The sequence below is a fragment of the Neolamprologus multifasciatus genome, chromosome 2, assembly GCF_963576455.1.
Source record: "Neolamprologus multifasciatus chromosome 2, fNeoMul1.2, whole genome shotgun sequence".
Taxonomy (NCBI): Eukaryota; Metazoa; Chordata; class Actinopteri; order Cichliformes; family Cichlidae; genus Neolamprologus; species Neolamprologus multifasciatus.
This window is the reverse complement of record NC_140440.1, coordinates 20,607,678-20,629,675: the sequence shown is the minus strand read 5'-3', so window position 1 is coordinate 20,629,675 and position 21,998 is coordinate 20,607,678. Positions and strand designations below refer to the sequence as shown.

At 41.6% G+C, this 21,998-nt stretch overlaps 1 protein-coding gene across 2 annotated transcripts in view; it reads left to right on the top strand.

Moving 5' to 3' along the window:
* The window catches only part of tenm1 (teneurin transmembrane protein 1), a 210,987-nt gene that overhangs the window by 118,688 nt on the left and 70,301 nt on the right, over positions 1 to 21,998 (top strand). For both annotated transcript variants that reach the window (XM_085134297.1, XM_085134305.1), the window contains exons 11-18: positions 2,243 to 2,443; positions 4,280 to 4,465; positions 4,641 to 4,670; positions 4,782 to 4,928; positions 10,472 to 10,706; positions 11,975 to 12,094; positions 12,184 to 12,445; positions 14,628 to 14,913. In XM_085134297.1, the coding sequence (XP_084990423.1) occupies positions 2,243 to 2,443; positions 4,280 to 4,465; positions 4,641 to 4,670; positions 4,782 to 4,928; positions 10,472 to 10,706; positions 11,975 to 12,094; positions 12,184 to 12,445; positions 14,628 to 14,913 (1,467 nt within the window). The remainder of the gene's footprint in view (positions 1 to 2,242; positions 2,444 to 4,279; positions 4,466 to 4,640; positions 4,671 to 4,781; positions 4,929 to 10,471; positions 10,707 to 11,974; positions 12,095 to 12,183; positions 12,446 to 14,627; positions 14,914 to 21,998) is intronic.

The following is a 21,998-nucleotide window of genomic DNA, read 5'->3' as shown; positions in this document are numbered from 1 at the left end:
ATTTTTATATTGAGCAAGAATCAAATGACTTTGTGTGATACTAAAGGGATCCCACAGACTGACGGACCATGAGAGTCTCTGCAGAGCATTTTACCCTCGTCAGTTTTCACTTTTACATCCCCAAATTGCAAATTTCCTTTCCCGGATGAACTTCATACAGCCTTTGTCCTCGCCCACACTGCAGCTGGAGCAGCCAGCTGTTTTTTACCTGCTGCACCACATGGCAGGCAGACAAAGTTAGAAACATTATAGTGAACTTAATTTTGTTGCGTGCCCTGCCCTGACCCCATCGGGCTGCAGCAGAAGGATGCCCCTCACTGGTTCTTCCTGTTATGAGTTTTTCTTCTCACTGTCACCGAGCTTGCTCGTAGCAGGTCATCCGATTGTTGGGGCTTACTCTATATAATTGCAAGGTCCTTAACTTTCACTATAAAACACCTTGAGGTGACGGTTGTTGTGATTTAGCACAATATAATAATTTTATAAATGGCTCACATCTTTTAAAAATCAACATTTTTGTAACCTGAAGTCAAACCTGAACTGTGAATTAGTGACTATTTTGTTTCCATCTTCATCTTCTGAACATTTTTTCCCAGTTGGGAAAATCACATTGAAAAATACTTATTCTTCTTTTATCCTTTCTTTTCCTTTTTTTTCAACAAACCAAAGTAAGAATCTCGTGAAATGTAAGCAAATGTCAACAATGTTATTGAGAGATCAAACTGTAAAGCACGATGAGAATTCTAGCTTTAGAACTTCAAAACACGTTCATGCAGCTCGGAAAGACCAAGAAAAAAGAAATGTTGTTCAACAGTAACTATTTGTGACACTAGCAAAGTAAATAATGTCTTAGACATTCAAATACTGACTGAGAGTATCTCATTCACAAAGAGACAGTCTGAACAAAAGCTGATGGAGACGTAAACACCTTTACTAATGCTACAACTACTGCTCTGCTAATAATATTTATGTTAATAAGGAAAATTGCAGACATTTAATTCTAAACATGTAGACTAAAGCTTTAGCTGTTTTGACATAATATATTTTAATAAGTGACCTTTTCACTTTTCAAACCAGAAGACAAAACAAGTTTCAAACATTATAGAATCGTAATCACATTTCACTTTTTAATGTTTCACATAATAAACCCACATTCAAGAAGAACTGTAGCAGCAGACAGGTCCGATGGTCCTTGTCATACAGGCATCTTTCAGGACAGACTGCTCAGGCCTTGCTTTTTCTCCTTCTTTTTTTCTCTTTTGAAACAATCATCACACCTCCAGGCTAAATGTGTTTTTCTCATGAAGAGAAATGGGGGGGTGTGGCAGTAAACAGATTGAAGATACTCAGCATGCAAATGTCAGTTTAGCATCATTGTTATTCCGTGTATAATATACGCAGAGTGGCAAGAAAGAATTTGGCCTGTGCGTGTGTTTCATGGAGAGGGTACAAACATCTATTCAGACTGACTTAAGCAAGAAAAAACGGTCACTAAACCTTCGTTATCAATTAGGCTTTCCTGGAAGCAACAAATGGCATTCTCGGCATAGCAGGAAAAAGACCTGTAAGCAAAGGAAGTAAAAAACAATGACAGTACAATTGATTCGAGTCTCAGGTTGTTAAGGCAGCTTGCAGCTGTGGAGTAAAACAAGCCTTGGGCGTTTGCCACATCCCCTTCATTGTAAAACCATCCAATAAATTACCAAAAAACAAACAAAGCTGCAATATTTGAAAACAATTATGACGTTACACCTGACAGAAACACCGATGGCACAGCTGTCCTAAAGACCTCCGCTGCTGCCTTCTCTGTCTCGGCCTGCAGAGACTGAATCACGTGTTTGACCTTGAGCGGCGGAGCTGAGCTGAGCCGAGTTTAGCCAAACTGTGCTGAGCTTTGGCTCGGTGCTCAGGGCTGTAATTACACACACTAACACAGCGTAGCATGGACCACCGTGACACACATACACACACACACACACAGCCGCACACCAACCAACCCATTTCACCCCTTATCAAAGCCTCGGCTCTAAGTGTCCTATGAAGTGTAATGTTGTGGAACAGATACAGGGATTGTATCTGGGGTGGTTAACTCCTGGATGGGATGCAAAGAACACTGCTTTCATACTCGGTGAACTGATAATTATAATGAGACAGGCTCTCGCCGCCCCCCCTCCCCCTCGCTCCTTCCTTTCACCTCTGACTCAGCCGTGCTTTTATATTCCACCCTCCCCTCCGTCCGCAGTGGACTGTGTAGACCCTCAGTGCGGCGGGCACGGCGTGTGCGTGCGTGGGGAGTGCGTGTGCTCGGCGGGCTGGGCGGGAGTGAGCTGCGATGACCCGCTGCCAGCCTGTCAGGAGCAGTGTTCGGGACATGGCACCTATCTCCCAGAGTCAGACACCTGCACCTGCCAGCCCAACTGGACGGGACCAGACTGCTACACCGGTAAGACCTGAGGATTATTGTTCACACACAGGAGAAAAGAAAACAACCAAAACAAAAAAACCACTGAAAATTGAAAGTGCACATCGCTAGGTTGCCAGTGTTCTGGTAGCACGCATGGTCTTGCCAGATACTATTTTCTGGGGATTTGATAGACATGAGAGAAATATGGATTGGAGCCACACTGTGAGCTGTGTGTATGTGCCTCTACATGCGTGTGTGTTCGCATGGGCGTTTTGTGCGCTCACTCGTCATTCTAGTCGTAAATGAGATTTCCTCTCATGAATCTTTGAGGGCAGCAGCTATGCCGCAACACACACACATGCTCATGCGCGTACAAATACGCAGGCACTCGGACGCTCGCATTCCCTTTTAGCTAAATGAGGAAAGAAAATTACAGTGAGAAAATTTTTTTTTTAAAAGACTTCGTTTCTCATTTTTGCTGCAAGGCCTGTCAGAGATCGCAACTCTGAGGAGCATTCAGCTTGGCATTTAAAAGCTCGCCAACATTTATAACATACCTGAGCACAACATGTTAGTTAGTGAGTGTTTGTTAAATATAAAAAGCCTTGATAGATATGAAAGGACTTTTATTCTGCTTGCTTGCAAAGACAGCAGTTCATCACCGATTATGAAGGAAAAAGACTAGAACAAGGCGAGCCAAGCAAGTCTACTGCGGTGTCTAAACATAGGTTACAGCGTGGCGTGGAACACAGTGGGGGAAAAAAAGAAGTTTCCTTGTCCTTGCAGTGTGAGCTGACAGAGAGGAAAATAGCCATTTTAAGGTTGGCTTTTCTCTGGTTCCACCAGACTAACTTAATGCTGGCGTTGGGAAGAATCCTCCTTGCCATGCACACCGATGATTTGCAGGCAATTGGCATTAGCACCTGCTTTCAGGTGTGCGCATGCCTTATTATAGTGATATAGCCCATGATAATGATAGACCGTGGCTGAATATCTGAGATATGAGCGGCCTCCCTCTACCTGCCGGGCTTTTAATCAAAAGGACCCAGCATTTCTATGTCCTGGTCTTGTTGAGGCATAGCTAAGTTAATGTAATTCTAATAGAGAGCCTAAAAAAACCTCTCCGACTTTAATCCACTTTTTCCTCCCTCTCCATGCTATGTATATTTAAATTGAAATAACTTTTTACTGCAGCTGGATAAGTAGTCTTTGTGTGCCTCCAGCACTTTGCTCTCTTTACTGATGGATGAGGCTTTGCCTCTGCAGAGGGAGAGAGCGAGGGAGAGCTGGATGCAGAGACGAAGTACAGAGAAAAGGAAATAGACAAAAACAGGAGGAAAGAATTTTAAATGCATGTTGCAAGACAGAGGGGAAGAAAGTTACGGAGAAAAGAGAAAGTTAACAGAGAAGATGATGGAAAATGAAGAAAGAGAAAAAAGAGGTATTAACATACCCAACATATCTGATCAAAATGTCAGAAAAGAATAATAGAGCCGAATTGAAATCCCTGTAGTTTAAATATGCGGTGCAAATACGAATCATTTGGCTGTTATGAGTGTATTCACTCTTCTCCTCCTTCAGGGAGCTCAGCTATTAGAGGTGGGAAGATTGTGTATTGTGAGAACGTAGACTCTTTAGTCTCTGAGGTTATCTTTTTCTATCGCTTGTTAGTTTTTTTCTCACCTGTATCCAATGGCTCACCCCCAACTCTTTGAAACTTCTTTCTGCTCTCTGCGTCCCCGGTGCCTCTTTTACATTTTCCCCCTCTTCCACCGCTCAATTCCTCCATCTGTTCCACTCCCTCTCATTCCCTTCCCCTCTCACACTTAAATGCTTTTTTTTTCTCACGCATATCTCCACCCACCTGTTCGGCAGAGCTGTGCCCGGTGCCATGTGGCAGCCACGGCGTTTGCTCAGAAGGCCAGTGCCAGTGCGAGGAGGGTTGGATTGGCGCTGCGTGCGACCAGAGAGCATGCCATCCTCGCTGCGAAGAGCACGGCCAGTGCCACGATGGGACCTGCGTGTGCCAACCTGGCTGGGAGGGAGAGCACTGTAACATTGGTGAGCGGTGCCCGAGTCCACGTGGGAGTGTTCGGTTGTCTTGTGATATTTTGATGAGTATGATTAATGCATTTACAAAAAAAAAGAAAAAAAGAGGTGTTGTTGTTGTTCTTTGGATGTTTTCCATTTACAATCATTCTGGTTTTACGCAATTCTCACTTATTTGTCCCCGTAGTTACTCATGATTTGGATGTCGTAGTGAAAGGTAATTTATTTTTACTCAGGTGATAAATTTCACATTGTGCTCCTCCAGCGTCCTCACAAGCGCTAAAACTCTGTGTCTGTGTGCACGAACACGTGGGACACACCTTTTCAGATGGCTGCCCGGGGTTGTGCAGCGGGCACGGGCGCTGTACCCTGGAGCAGAGCGGCTGGCGTTGCGTCTGCCAGGCTGGATGGAGTGGGCCTGGATGCAGCGTTGTCATGGAAACTGACTGCAGTGATGGAACAGACAACGACGGAGGTGAAATTCTACCATCTTCTGTCATTTTCCATCTCTTTTCCTCTTTCTTTTCTGTCTTTCAGGCAGATTGTCCCTTCTATCCTGTTAGTTCTTGTTCAGTTTCCATCTAAACAAAAAAAAGAAAAACTCAGCCTCATTGTTCCTCCCCTTCATCGCACTGTGCTGTCCCAGTCCTGCTGAGACTCCCGAAGAGTCCTGCTGGTCATTATTATACTGAATACGTATTTGTGTGTGTATGCCTCTTCATTTTGTGCGAGTGTGTTTGTCTGCTTTTCCTCTTATCACAGCTAAATGTCTAATATGCATACCACCTGCTAGGATAAAAAGCACTCAGAGAAAATTTCCCAAGTCCAAATACAGCAAACCATGCATAATAGATTTCTGCTTCTTTTTTGCTTATGGTTGTCAGGTGTCTGGTGGCAGGTGAGAGGTTTGTGTCTCAAGGCCATGTAGTTGTGTTTTCCTAGCTGAAGAAAGGAACATTTCAGCGGTGGCAGGATCTCTACTCATTACAATCATTCCGTCGCCATTTCGGTCCCATCTGCAGCTCTTTTACAAAATAAAAAAGGTAGTTGTAAGGATGTAGTGCAATATTGCATTGCTTTCAACTGTGCCCATCCACTTTGAAACTCTATCAAATATCCATTATGGGCATGGCTGTTAAGCCGGGGATGTAATCCATCATTGCAAACAAGGTGGTGTTGCTTTTGTTTGGAGGAAAACCCTTTTTCCCTTTTTTTTGTTTGTGGCTCCAAGTTTTTTGATGAGAGTTGTTTGAATCAGCCACAGGAAACCACAAACACATACATATTTTCTCTGGTTTCTGGTTGCACAGGGTTTTTTTTTAGGTAGCTACAAAGCAACTCTTTTTTTTCCCGTCTGCACATTGTTTACACAAACTGCATGATTGACTCAGCGACACTTCACAAAATCGGCGCTGATGGCTGTTCAGCACATGAATTACAGGTCCTTATTTTGGATTATAACGTCAGAGCCCGGGCAATAAAAAATGTTTTGTAGACTGTAAAATAAGGGCTGAATAGAGGAAAAGAGTCCTAGCAGGACTGTGTCTTGGCAGCGGTGTGGTTATGCTTCGGTATTGTATCGATGGATTATGTCTTTTTGTTCGGTCTATTTTTGTGTGTGCGTGTGTTCATTTGTGTTTTTTTAAGGAATAAAGGACTGTTGTAGTGATGAATAGCATTAACTGTTTATTCAGTCACACATTTCTTCATTTAACGGTGCACTTTCACCATTTTTTTACATAAATGTCAGCATAGTGCTTAAGGGAATACTATCCACCCTGGGAAAAATACAGTGTCTTCTGTGGTACTGAGGGAGTTTTGTCAGATATGTAAGAAATGATGACATCAGGAGTTATCTCAGCTAGCTACAAAGTTAGATAAAACAAAGTATTAGAATTTGAATACATAAGATTAATTTATCGAGCTAGTCTTGGAGTTTTTCCCGGCTTAAGTTAGGGTAGGCACTGAGTGCATTGGCAGGCCATCACAGGGCTATATGTTAAGGTTGAAACAATTAAGTATCTGCTGTTATAAGGAGATCTGACATCCTGGATTCTTGTTGTCTGACACTCTGACAGCCTCGTGTCTGGTTTTCTGGCATGATGCTGGAAGGAGCCAGCCAGCAAACACTCCAGGAAGCCACTGCCCTGCCAAGAAATAGTTTGACCCACAACCTGCCCTGCCATTCCCATAAAACTGCAAACTGTTGTTATGGTTTTTGTTTGGATGAGGAAAAAAATATGATTTTTAATTTGTAATCTTTAAAGCTGCTTATTGGTTTTAATACCTTTGAACAAAGCCAGCTCGACTGTTTTCCGCATTCATCCACTTTTAGGCCAATCGGTTGCTGACAGTAAACATATTCTGAACAGAGTGGTATCGATTTTCTCATCTGACTCTCAGCGAGAAATTACATTTTCTAAAATTTCAAACTGTTCCTGTAAAACCAGGGTTTTAAACATAAGGCCTGTGGCCTGGAATCAACCCTGCAAAGACTCCAATCCAACACGCTTTGGGAAACTCGAAGGACATTTGGTACCTACTGCGTTCTCATAAGTTTTACAACTACACCAAAATTATTAAATAACAGATGAGCAATCACATGTCAGAAAAGTTTCAGGTTTTTTCTCTATCTGCACATATTTCTGTCAGGTTCACAGTAAAGAAAAAGAAAAATAGGACATTTTCTATTAATTAATTAAAAAAACTTCTGTTTTATACTGTAATTACAGGACATTCTGGGCAGTGAGCTACCAGAACTTCTCTGTAATTTTACACATTTAATTTTTAAAATTTAAGCCCAAAGAATTGTACTGACAGATTTCTTTAATTTACTACTGCAGAATTACTTAATGCTAACATAGAAAAACTTAGATGTATTATTAATTTGCACTTCATTTTCTTATATTGAGATCTCAGGGATTAAATGTGCAGTTAAACTTCTTTGCACCCACAGAAAAGGGAGTTTCACTGGTCCGGCCCACTGTAAAAGACACTGTTCCCAGCACTTCACTTGTTTCACCTTGTGTCAGGTTACAGCTTTAGTCCAGAATGGATTCAATTAATTTTTCAGCTGTAAATCTTTTTCTTTGAGATTCTTGTAAATTTATAAAAACAAAAAACAAAAATATGACATGTACATAAGTACTCACAGCCTTTGCTCCCTACTTCGGTGAAGCACCTTCAGCAGCACCTTATACCCTCAAGTCTTTTTAAGTCTGATGCCGCAAGCTTGGCATACCTATTTTTGGGCAGTTTCACTCATTCTTCTTTGCAAAACCTCTCAAGCTCCATCAGTCTGGATGGAGAGCGACACTCCAGGAGATTCACAGAGCGGTCCCAAAGCTGGTTCTTTGTTATCTTGGCTGTGTACTCCAGAGCACTCTGGGGCAGATTATCATCAGGGATGTCTCTGTATGTTGCTGCATTCATCTTTCACTCGACGCTGACTAGACTAACAGTTCCTGCTGCCCCACAGCATAATGCTGCCACCACCGTGCTTCCCTATAGGGATGGCATTGTCCATATGACAAGCGGTGCCTGGGTTCCTCCAGACATGATGTCTTGCATTCAGGTCAAAGAGTTCAATTTTTGTTTTATTAGAGCAGAAAATTTTATTTCTCATTGTCTGGGAGTCCTTCAGGTGACTTCTGGTAAACTCCAGGTGGGCTGTCATGAGCCTTTTACTGAGTGGCTTTCCTCTGGCCACTCTATCATGCAGGCCTGATTGTTAAAGTGCTGCAGAAAAGGTTGGCTTCCCGTCTCCATAGATCAACACTGACGTTCTGTCAGAGCGACCATTGGATCACTTTCTCAGTCACTTATGTTTGCCGGCCAGGTCTACAAGAAGTCCTGGTGGTTCCCAGTATTTTCCATTTACAGCTGAGGATTTATGAAGTCCACTGTGCTCATTGGGACCTTCAATACTGCAGGAGTTTTTCTGTACCTTCCCCAGATCTGTGCCTCAATACTGTTCTATCTCAGAGGTCTGTAGACAGTTTCTTGGACTTCATGGCTTGGTTTGAGTTTAGCACAGGTGGACCGAGTGATCGGTCAAGTGGTCAAAACATCTGACAGATGATTGGTGGAAACAAGATGCACCTGAGCTCAATTTTCAATGTAACGGAAAAGACTGAATATTTATGCACATGTTAAATTTTAATTTGTTTTTATTTTGAATGAATTTTAAGCTGAAATTTAGCTGTTGCTAAGTTGGCTCTTTTTTCTTTGGGGGTGCGGGCAGGTAACCATATCATAATGGCAACGAGTTGTGATGAGGTATCAGCTAGCAGCTAATTAGCACTAAGTAACACACCAAAATATCAAATTTTCCCTGAGCAAACTTCTTGGTCTGTTAGTACAATTATTAGCACATTTTTGTAGAAGGCTGTAAACATGCTTTTTTCTGCTTTGAAGTCGGACATTTTAACAAGGGAGACTATTTGCTTTTGGAGCGAGCCTCAATTTGAGGGACTGCAGATTTTGGCACGTTCGTGTCGCCTTCATTTTCCAGCTCCTTGGGGTGCAGTTTGAGCTCTTCCCACATGAGACTAAAAGACAGGATTTGATTTAATATATTTGTTTCTTTGTGAAAGAGTAGGTTAAGTAGAGGTTGATGTAGCGAGCAGATGGAAGCCAGACAAAAAAAGATGCAATGAATACACTCTATGGCAGTATATGCAAAATGGGATCACTGTAAACATACTGCATTAAAATACCATATGAATATTAATCTTCAAATGTCTAAATGTCTGTACTGAAGGTGTGAAAGTGTTCACTTTACTTGTGCTTATGCCAAAGAAGTGCTTGATGACAACGCCCTATGCAGTCGGTTCCTACTTCTCTTACCTTGCAGTACTTCCACTTCTCTGCGCAGCTTTTCAAATGCCATAATTTCCAGCTGCACAATTCAGCCATCGCTCTTAATTGGCATATATATGGTAGGCTCTCATAGCCTTCTCTCGATGCAATCTTTTTGTCTCTGAAGATAGACAGAGATGGAATGATGCTATCACAAGTAATCAGAGAATAAAGAAGAACGTTGAAGAGAGAGTTTCAATTATTCTGCCTGGATGGGAGCGAAGAAAAAAATGTATTGTGCTTTCTGTTGAAGAAAAAAATAGAAAAAGAGCATTTTTTCTGCACATGTGAGCAGTAAAATCACATGCACATACATATTTATATGTATTACACGTGTTCCAAATTTCCATTTTTACTGCTCGTCTTTGTGCGCAGCGTTTAAGAGCCGCGCCTCCCTAATAAGCTACAAACTTGTCTGTTCCTTGAATGATATTTCAAATTCAATTAATAATGTGCTTTCAAGTTCAGATAGTGAATCTTATGGAACTCAGCCATTGTACTGAGTTATCTTTGCAGGGGGAGGTTATAATAGAATATTGTTGGCCTTTAGCTCCCTGCTCTGTGGTCAGATGCATTTAAATGTCAGCACTGTTTCCTGCCTTTTCAGAAACAGGCTTGAAATAGGAAACACAAATGCCAGCCTGGGTCCTATTACCTGCCGCCCTGCTTTGTATCCGTGGCTCATTGTTTATGCCAGCCTTTTATGGATCACATTCAAATAATGCTGGCGATTCAAGTCTGATTTATAGCAATAGATGCTATAATTGTACTCTGATGGCCCCTAATAAATTTCATTTGATTGATTCTTGTGATAACGATGATGCATGCATAGTTCGTTATTGCAGATCGCATTACTCCGAAAGAGTTTCTCACTGGCCGGCACTGCAAGAATCATTTATTTGATATTATGTCTGAGGTTTTATTGGGTCTGCTTCTAATCTTTTACTGAAGGTGCATAGAGTACCTTGGCCTTGGTCCTCTTAACCTTATAGCCACTTACAAATATTAAAGCCTGTGTTAATTATGCATTCTAAGGTGAAGTAGTAAATTTAATTCCCCTCTAAACCACCTCTTCTGTGGTGCTTGTTTGAAAATGCGTGCCTTTTTGCAACTGTTTCTCTTCTCTTTTGTACAATTTTAAACTCCTGTGCGTTTCAGATGGCCTGTTGGACTGCGTAGATCCCGATTGCTGCGAGCAGTTGAGCTGTGGCTCTGACCCCCTGTGCCAGGGTTCGGCCGACCCGTTGGCCCTGCTGCAGCAGGGCTCGCTTCCCCTCACCACACCCCATTCTCCCACCAGCACGCACACTCACAGCTTCTACCACCGCATCCGCTTCCTTCTTGGCAAGGCGGCCACACACACTCTCCCTGGAGACGTGCCCTTTGATACCAGGTATGCGCTTATTTACTCTTTGTGCCGTGTTCTTATATGTAGTCTAGTATTTGTGTTTGCGCATCCATGTCCTCGAGTTGTTCGACTGCACGGTGCGCTGAAAGACCTCAGGAGTAGACGATGGACAAATACATCCATTTTAATGACTTGCAACGTCCACTGGATGTCATTTGTTTAATGAGGATTTGTGTTTGCATGTGAATGGGGCATGTCGTGTGTTCAAGCGCCTGCACGTACATCTGTTACCCCGAAGATCGGCAGTCACACGACAGCACATTGTTCCTTCTTCCAGGATCCGTGTCAGAATCCAGCTACAGAGTGTTTGTTTGGTACATATTAATGCTTTATGTGTCATTCAGTTACACCAGTCGTAAAGGTGTCACCATAAATTTTTCAGCACCCTCTGACTGCCGTCTAAGAGCGCAAATCCATCTCAGCGACATTATGATGACCTAGAAAATTTGGTTTGGAAAACAAAAGGGGATACCACTCTAAAAAATGGCAAAGTGCTTCTTTTTTTCCTCGACCCGTTGGTTCACTTGTAGAATAAACAAATAAATTAATTATGTGGCATTTTTTTCTGAGGGGAAATCGATTGCAGCTTTCAGGACAGGAGTAACAAACGGGGCTACGCAGTCACCTGGAGAACAGGCTCACCATCCTTCATTTATCCTTTTTTCCGGAGTAACAGATTGACTCCATTGTGAATGTGTGCGTATGTCTGTGCGTGTGCAACGCATGTGTCGGCCTAAATCTGTCTTTATTGCACCGGGGCAGCTGTTAGTCCAGGTTCAAGCAGTGTAATCCATTCTTTACCTGCAAATATCAAGATGAATATTTTCAAATGGGAGAGATGCTTCTCATCATTTAGGGCCTTTTTAAAGAACAACCTGGCCTGCTTTGTTTTTTTCTTTTTGCTGCAGGTAGCGCTGTCACTGTAATATAAAAATGATGTGGAAGTTTTGGTCTCTTTATGACAAGGTGTTGAAAGGTTTTACTGTGGGTGAAGCTATATTTGTGATCCTTGTATCCTGGCAGTCTCTGGCAGACTTTTTTCTGTGCTGAAGAATGGAATTGTACTGAGAAGAATAAACTCAGCTGCTTTTTTATTCGCACAAGGTCATCTGGCAAGTGCATCACAATGTGCCTCTCTCTTCAAACAGTGATTATGTTCTCCATCACTGTAAACCTGTCATCTCTCCCTCTCTTTGTTTATCTCCATCTCTTTTTTTCCTCTCCCTCTCTCTCTCTTGTCTTTGTTTTGGCAGTCGGGTAGCTGTGATCCGAGGTAGCGTTGTGCTGCAGGATGGCTCTCCTCTCGTTGGAGTCAACATCTCTTTTCCGCAGCACCCCGAGTATGGTTACACCATAAGTAGGCAGGATGGAAGGTACAAATTTAGGCACAAGAGACACACAAAAAAGTACATTTCTAATTCCTTTTCTCCTCCAAACTTAGTTGCTCCTCATTTCTCTCCAGCTTTGACCTGGTGACCTTGGGCGCCATGTCTATGACCTTGATGTTCCAGCGTCCACCCTTCCTCCCTCAAACACGAACCATCTGGTCCCCAAATAACAACTTCCTGGTTCTAGATCAGGTGACAATGTCCAGGGAGGAACCTCAAGCTCCTAAATGTGACATCAGGAGCGTTCTGAGTCCCTATCCTCTCGTCCTGCCCTACCCACTTTCCAGATACACCGCAGCGTGTGCAGAGAAGGGGCCAGCCATACCTGAGCTACAGGTAAAATCCCTGTTGACAGACGTAATCCCTGTTCTCAAACACAAGCCCACGACTATGGTAGCTATGTGATGGTGCTGATTTCCTGATATCTTTTCTCACCTAATTAACTGAACATAATTGCCTGGATTTAGTCATAAAGAAATAAAAATAGCAAGAGCAACGAAGCATTTAATGTGTGCGTGTGAGTGTCAGCGAGAATGAAGCTTACATAAACTTTGTAACAGCTCAGCAACAAACCAACCTGGCCTCACAGGATTGAGACAAACAGGATTGTGCAAATTTAGCTCGGTTCATATTTGCATCATGCAAACACTAAATGAACAAAATGTAAATGTGTGCTACATCCATACACTTCCCCACCACAAAAGCAAATTAAGTACCTGAAAATCAGATGTGAAGGTCATTCAGGTGGTTACATATTTACTTCACAATGTAGCGCCAAAGATTGGGGTTTTTTGTTGTTCACAGAGAACAGGACCTCACCCTGTGACTTTTTTTCTCTCTCATTACATTTGTTTTTTTGTGTTTTTTTGGTAGATTAAAAGCACAAAGCACATTATCCCTTTTCGCTCTCGCTTGAAAATATCGTCATTCATGACCACAGACACACTATCTGCACTTTGTATCAACAGAACATCAGAACGAATGAAGGGACATTTTTTATCTTAGCTTAGCTCACACAAGCATCGGGTAAATAAATGGAAAGAACAGCACTGACAGTTCGTACATGTAGCATGTTCATTGACTATAGTGAACACAGGCAGCTGGTTAAATGAAAAACTTTATGAATAGAGTAAGACAGTACATACAGGATATACAGTGCTGTGCAAAAGTCTTGGGTCGCCCCTCATTTCTTTATATCTTACTAGGAAAACCGGAAATGCATCCAGCAACTTACTGAAACATGTGCAAACATACTTGTCAGTGTATGTTTGTATTATTTTTGACGTTTGCTTCCAAGAAGCCAGGCTTTCAAGAAGTCATTCTTACAGAAAGGGTAAAGAATGCTGAAATACACAAGAACTGGACTAAAGATTGGCCTACAGGCTCTATCATGGTGGCTGTGGGGCTGCATTTTAGCCAGTGGTGTTGGAGATATTTAAAAATTGATGGGATTATCAACAGAAAACGACCTTCAGATTTTCATTCGCCGTGGAATACCCTATAGAAGATGTCTGAGCTTCATTTTTCAGCACGAGAACGATCCCGAACACACTAGCAGTGCAGTAAAAGCATATCTAGGTAGAAAACACCTACATAATGGAACACTATCCATCATGGATTGGCCTCCCCAGAGCCCAGATAACAATATTATTGACACAGTGTGGGATCACCTTGACAGAAAACAGCTCAAAAGTCAGCCAGCATCCAAAGATGAATGTTTTTTGTTTGTTTATTAAGTCACTGAACTATAAAACACTGAGGCACAGACAGCACAACCAATTTTAAATGGTAGCTTTTAGTCCTTTGTTACTGTCATGTGAAAACTGATGGAATTATGAACACGGAAAAGTGCCATCAGATTTTTATCCACCATCTGGCAAGCATCAGATGGTACGGATCAACGTGACAGTGATGCCAAACACACTTCCAGTGCAGTAAAACCATATTCGGATGGAAAAACACAACATCAGTCATGGATTGGCCTCCCCTGGGCCCAGATCTCAGTATTATTGACACAGCGTAGGATCGTCTTGACAGAGAACAGAACAAAAGGCAGCAACATCCAGAGAAGAGCTTTAAATGTCCTTCAGGAAGCCTGGAGAAGAAATGACAAGAAAGCATCAGTTTTTGCCTTATATACTATATTTAATATATTTAATGCATATTTGCATGTTTCAATAAATCACTGCACTTACTTCCCATTTTCTGTCCATGACTCAAGACTTTAATACTTTTTCTATTTTCTACAGATATCATTGTGGTGCAGACTTCATTTCATTTATTAAAAAAGATAAGAAAACATTGACACGTACTCTGTGTACTTACTGCACCCTACTGTTGCAGCTATTTTCTTCTGTACCTGCCAATAACACTTATTACTCTAGCTCATTATACAAATACAAAGTCATGATAAAACACCTTTCTTTCCTATATTACTCTGTCACTCTCTTTCATTTCTCATTTATGCTCTCACCATCACCTGTATTTCTCACTCTCCTCCTCTGCTTATTCTCCCTAGGCAGTGCAGGAAGACGTTTCAATCCCAGGAGCCTTTGTGAAGCTGAGCTACTTGAGCACTCGTGCTGCTGGCTACCTCTCTCTCCTGCGAATCCTCCTCACTCCTCCCTCCCCATCATCCCCTGTCTCCCCGCTGGGCGGTCTGTCCAAGGTTCATGTTCGCGCCTCTGTCCAAGGGAGGTTGTACCAGCGGTGGTATCCTGCCGGGCCTGGTCTGGTCCACAGGCTGGTCTGGAACAAGACGGATGTTTATGGTCAGGAGGTCTGGGGTCTCACTTATGCAACTGGTAGGTAAAATATGAAATTATTCATGAATGTCTTCTTTCTTTTTTCACATTTGGCAACCAACATTTAACTTTCATGCCAAATACCACAAAAGAAAGAAGGTAAGATAACTTGTGGATCAAAAACAGGACTACAAACTATTGATTTGTTCTTAGCCATGGGAGAGTCTGTTAAAAGCACAGGTAAAAATCCAACTGATCCCAGATAAATTAAAACCAGCAGCAGTCCTGAGTGCCATGCGAAACGCGTCTACCTGGGGAAACATAATAACAAAATGAATGATAATATTATGATAGGCCTCCTGCATAGTAAACATAATGATGCCATCAGTCCATAATAATTTTCGCATTCAAAAATAATCATAATCATCTCTCAGTGTGTGTGTGTGTGTGTGTGTGAAAGAGCGAGAGCAGGAGATTAAAAAAGCCTATTTTTCAGCCCATTAAAGTTTTAAGTGTTGAGTTTGATCTCCTATGATTGGGTTTGGTGAACTTGTTGAAATGAACGTTTCAGCACTTTACTTATTTGCGCTCTTTCATAGCTTCATGATACGATCATACCATCTCATGTTCATAAGGCAGGGCCAGACTATTTTTTAACTCATAGACTTGTTTCCACTAAACATTAAATGCACTAATAAATAGCGGGGTTAATGCAGCAGCCTTGAGAGCTTGAATAAAAGGACCTCTGGATTGCCATAAATGCATGGCACAATGGCACAACACTGAGCTGTAAATGTGCACCTAAAATACAAACGACACTCTTTCAAGAATGATGATGCTCACATTTTGGACAGGGAAGACAGATGGTTTGAGAGAGGACTGAAGGAGGTCATCTATGTGAACAACAGTCATTGAACAGAGGGGATGCTCCACAACACCAAAAGACCCTGCAATAACAGAAAAAAAACCCCAAACAATCAGATGACCCCCTATGAGGGAGCACTTGGCATCAGTGAGAAGGAAAATCTGAGTTTTAACAACTTTAAATCTCGGCAGAACCAAGATCAGGGAGTGTATTAACTCATAAAGAATGAAAAAAGATGAGTGAAGAAGAAACACACATGATCAGTAGTAGGTCAACGTCTCCCAGGACCCCCTCCAAAGGGAACAACCCCCACTAGGGGGTAAATGGATGGGACTCTCCACCTTTAATTTTAGAACTGAAGATGCCTCTTGGATGAGAGTCTTCACAAACTTGAAGAAGTCCAGTGGGTTTCTATTTTTTTTCAAGCTCTGAAGACGATCACGACCTTGATGAATGCGAGCCTACACAGATGGTTAAACCAGTTTGTGGTTTGGGAGTTGCTTTTTATTACTTTTTATTAATAAAAGTATTGGCAGTTTAACTTTTCCCATCCACTTTATATTTCTAGCCACACTTTAACAGTGCGCTTTATTCTGTCTACCTTGGAGCTTTATCTGAAACACACAGTCACACACCGATGGGTGCTTTTGGGATATTTTTGGTTTTAGCATTTTGTCGAAGGACACTTTAGCATGCAGACCTTCCACTTACCTTCCAAGCCCTAGCCGCAAAGTAATTACAAATAAGACTGTTTTTCACCAAGAAAAGAAAATGTAGCGGAACACAACTTCTCCAAAAAAAAAAAAACACAGTTTGTTGCTTGGTTTTACAGCTTTGTTTAAGCTAAACCACATTAATTAGTGAGCTTTGGAGGCATATTTTTAGGCAAGCTTTGTGAACATTGGACGGAGCCAGGGTAGCTCTTTCCCCTTGTGTTCCCCTCGCTCCAGTTAATTCACAGATATGAGAGGGCTATCAATCTTTTTTCGTCCAACTCTGGACAAGGAAACAAACAAGCCTGCCCACAGAGATATTTAACTATTTCTTCAAGCAAAGCTCCCGTTAGCTTAGTATAAATCAAATCTGAGGGACTCAGAGAAATGTTTTTTTTCCTCTTTCAGACAGGATGCAGGCCAGATGAATAAAACCCTTTGAAAGACAGAAAAACAGATTTTCTTTTATCATCGTCCCTATTAACTCTTAGGTCTGCAAGGGAGCGTTTTAGCACTGCGGTTTGCACAAAAGCCTGATTGGAAGTCATTGTGTAAATGATTGACCATTCAGTGGGTAATCACCCAACTGTTAATAGACAATGTCCTGCTACGAAATTACAGATGGGAGATTTCAGTGTTTGATTTAAACTTTTTAACAGTAGTTCAACAACTGCCGATTCACTGCAGCACACCAAAGGGTTTCGTATAAGTGAAATATCATTATGAAATTAAGAACATATTGTGAATGCGGTGAGAAGGGAAACATTTTCTTCTTTTTCCCTGTCCTGTCTGACAGCGTAGCAATCGGAATTGTTGACTGAAAGGCAAAAAAATGCCAAAATTTATTAGAATTATTTTTTTATTTTGGGTTATTACAACCAAAGTAAGTGGAGTTGGGAAGAAAGTTAAGAGAAGAAGAGGAAGCGAGAGAGAGAAACGCTGAGAATCTGCTTCAACACCTGTTGCGGTAAAGAAAACAGCAGAGAAACCACAGCAACTAATAACATATGCATAAATAACAGTGTTACTGAACAGCACTTAGCTTGACTCTGTCCAAGGTCCCTGAAACCTGAAATGGCACTGACAGCAAAGAAGAGTAGAGATGTAAGGAGAGGGAGGAGCGGAAAGACAGAAGGCTACAAATACTCTGCAGAGATATCGTCAGCTATGACAGGGAGATAGCCCCTTTGGACGCGTTTGACGGCGCTGGTTCTGTGGGATAAAATTTTAAAAAAAAAGCAAAAAGCACATAAATACAAATCTGTGTGCTGAAGGTTTTTATTACCGCGGCCTTCTGTCTCCTTTTCCCCAGTGTCTTCTCTCACCTGTGTGAAAAACAGATTTACAGGATGTGAAACTGTTACTGTTATTGCACTCTAGGTTCATTATGGCAAAAAACAGCCCTTTGTAAGATGCCATCAAGGCTTAAACCATTGAACTTTCTGCTATCTGTGTCCGTGGCTTCCTCTTTGTGGAAGAGTGTGCGTAAACAGTGCAGCAGCAAGATAGAGCTTTCCATAAGCACTGAGATCAGGCTTACCAGTCCACCAGAGTGTAGGGCCTCATACCAAGATTGCATCTTTCTGTCCCCAGGCCTTCTTTTCCCCTCATGATCCCTCCCCCTCCTCTTATCTGTTCGAGCGGCATTTCATCTGCTCCGGCTCCCTCGTGATCTTTCACCTCTTCACGGCTCACATGATCCCTGTTTTTATTTACCCTGCTTTGCTAAACCACTTCACCCTTCTTGCCCCCTTTCCCTCGCCTCCCTCTTCCTCTACCCAGGCGGGTGATTTCCTGTGTTTCCTGTCCTGTCCTGATCTCTCTTTGCTTTTCTTCCCTCCTTGTTATTTCCTCCATTCTCTGTGATCTCCCCGGTTACCTCGCTCCTGTTTTCCTCTGCCCTTCATTGTTTTTGTCTTTTCTACCCATGTTCTCCCCTGATCCTCCCCTCTCTATAGTTCCTCGTGCTATGTTGGTGCAAAGACACAGACGAGCACGGTCTCTCGCGCACACACACGCATCCTGCGGTACGTCTGCATGCACACACACCCATGCGCCACAGAGAGCAAGAGAAAGGGAGATCATGCTCTGTTTGCTGAGGTGAACACATTGCCTGAGGCTTCAGCAGTGGGGAATGAAAGCTTTCACCTGTGAGATATTGAGTGTGCATTTATGGACTATAGTGTGCATGCGTATTGTTTGCGAGCGAGTGTGTGTTCTCGTGCTGAGGCTTGTGTCGTTTCTTGTAATATAGCTAGAGTAATATTCGGTTGTGAAGCAGTTCTCCAAACACTGACACTTTCCCTTTGAGATTGCTTCGCCTGTTTTGTCCTGGAAAAAGCTTTGTTCTTCATATTAAGTCAGTTTTATTGTAGGTTTGGTTTTTTTTAAAGAAAACAGAAAAATGTTCCTATTTACAGAAATGTATTCATGGCAACTTTTAATACATTTTACAAAGGCTGGAATGCTTTCCAGGTTGTCAAACAGGCTTTTGAAGAGGAAATGCAATGTACCTTCAAGGGTCAAAACACGCACAATGCAAATATGTGTGCTTTGGGGTTTTTAAGAAAGGTTTTTTTTGTGAAGAATATATGTAGCTTTGCATTTTCCGATCCCTCTCACTTCTCTTTCTGTCCTTTAAGCCTGACCTTAAACCTAAGATTAAAAGCCTAACTGAGCTTAAGGCAGATAAAATTGAAACAAATGGACTTTTTAAATGAAAACCAAAGCGAGAGTTCCTTGGCTTTAAGAACTTTTGTCCTGCACTATAAGGTTTCTTTTTCTCTTCCATGATCCCCAGTGCCCCAAATTACAGATTATTTTCTCTCCCCAATCACCTTATCGATCGTTCCCTCCGACTCTGAGATTTAAGTCAGCCCCGTGTGTCTGCTGAGAGTTTCTCTCCGCGTTAATGGGAATCTCCTGAGTTTCTGCATAATGCGAGCGCCCCTACTTACGTATTCCGGAATCTCATCTGATCTTTATGCTGACTTTGCCGCATGGTTTCCCTTGAGCGCCCGTCAGTTCACAGGCATGTTGGTCTACAGTGAAGTTAAAAGAGATCAGTGCCAACAGTGATTGACAGCGACAACTGTTCTTCTCCAGCTTTTGTGTTGATGTGTCAACCTAACCTTACTCTACAGTATATCATTATATTCATTTAAGAACACTGTATCATCTTAAAAAGTGCTCTGTACTGAACCCCTGCAGCTTTAAAGCATCTTGTGGTTAAGTAAGGAAGATGGAACGGCCTTTTCTTTTGTGTTTGCTTGGCTACAGCAGCGAGGTACCTAATACAGTAATGCCCATCAGAGCAGTTTAACACTGAATATGATATTCTTGTATGATTTACCATAATCATACTGATAATAGGGGATTATCAACTAATGCTAGCACTGGCTATCAGGCACGTCCATAATTCAATGTGATTTTAATTTGACTGCTTATTTTGGCTAATAGAATAAAGGTGTGCTAATACATCTGTGCTGCATCCATGCAACGTCATGAAATGTGTAAGACAACCAAACACTAAACAAAATTAAAAGGAATCCAACTGCCATTTAGATAGTTACCTATAGTGTAATAGAGTGGCATTTATGTAATGCTGTTTCAGTCTTACTCACCTCTCAAGCTAAATTTAACCATGCATTCATACAGCACTAGGGATGCAACGATACCAATTTTTTCAAACCGATACGATACCGATACTTGGATCTGAGTACTTGCCGATACAGAGTACAAAAAACGATACTTCTACCACACACACACACACACAAATGCAATGAATTGGAAGACAGGTTTTATTATATTCCCTGCCGATAAAAAATAAAATCTTAATAAAAATGACCACAAAAAAATTTCAAGTGAAAAATAAGCACTTCTGTTAAATTATTGCAGAGTCTCCACATTGTAATTTTACAAAATATCACTGAACTATTGGCACTGTCTCGAGCTTTCAGAATAATAAATAAACACTTCTGTTTGGAATAAAATAAATACAAATTAGGTTTGCGAATAAATTAAACTTTTAAATTATTGCAGAGTGTCCATATTGTAAACAAACAAACAAAATAATTATTATAAAATAAATAATAAATAAAATAATAATTGCCCCCCTAGTGGCCAATCTAAAAAACTACAACAGAAATGACAAGCCACCCTCTGATTAATGAAATAAGTTGGTATCGGTTCATGGTATCGGTTAACTTTTACGAGTATGAGTACACACACATTTTACAGTATCGGTCCCGATACCAGTATCGGTATCGGTGCATCCCTATACAGCGCTATACACTTCTCATATCCATGACCAATTTAGAATCACCAGTTAGCCAAACATGCTAATGTTTGGACTGTGGGAGGAAGCCAGAGCGCTCAGATGAAACACATGCAGGCACAGAGAGAGCATGCAAGCTCCACAGCCGGAGTTCAAACCTGGATCCTTCTTACTGTCTGACAACAGTGCAAACCGAAGCTCAATCCTGCCTTAATACAGTTAAAATAGGTAAATATGCATTTAAAATCAAATGCATTTAGCTGTGAAAGCCAGATATTTAGTAATGAAAGGGACAGTGAGTGTTACTTAGACTTAGAATGACCAGCTGGATGGAAACATGATTACTAATGAATTATAAAATAGCTGTTTCTGCTGGATGGTAACTCAAAAATATTTACCATCATAGTTTTATTAGTTGATAATTTGCCCATCCCAGTGTGTTTGCATTTTGTTCTAAATCATTTTCACCAAATTTCACCTTTTCCTATGCCGTGTTCTATATAGTGTTATTGTACAGAACATTGCACATTATCATGGCACGGTGGCATAATGGTTAGCCCACATTTACCTCAGTTACCTAGCAGACCTTCTCTGCGTGTATAGGCCCAAGAGATCACTCAGATCCTCTAACCAACTGCCCTTTGTGCAACAAAGGCCCAAACTCTGGAATAATCTTCCACTCGATGTTCGCATGTCAGATTCCATTCAGTCGTTTAAATCATGCTTAAAAACTCACCTGTTCCATCTAGTTTTTGAAGCAAATCAGTTTGGACTTCCATCTGGTCTGCATTTGTGCTATGTAACTGTAAATGTCACTGTAACTGTAACTATAATTGTTTTTAATTGTTTTTAACTGTTTTTGTTGCCTTTTGTTGTAATCTGCTTTGCTGCCTTGTGTGAAGCACTTTGATGGACACTGTCCTTTTTAAATGTGCTTTAGAAGTAAAATATTGATTGATTGACAGTCTCACAGAAACAAGGTTCCAAATTAGAGCCCGCGCTGTGGGGTTTGCATGCTCTCTCTGCACATGTGTGGATTTATTCAGGGTACTTTGAGATGCATGTTAGGTTAATTGGTGTTTCTAAATTGACACTGTACTCTGTGTCAGACTCAAAGCGTGCTACATAATGCTACAGTCACACTACGTAAAACAGTGCTGCATCCAAAACTTCAAGAAGACAGAGTCGGTCTGCCATCAGTCTGGGTCACGTTGGCAATAACATACGATTAGTTTGTCATATTAGTGAAACTAATTGCGATAAATCAGGGAAAATCACAAACCTCTTGCCA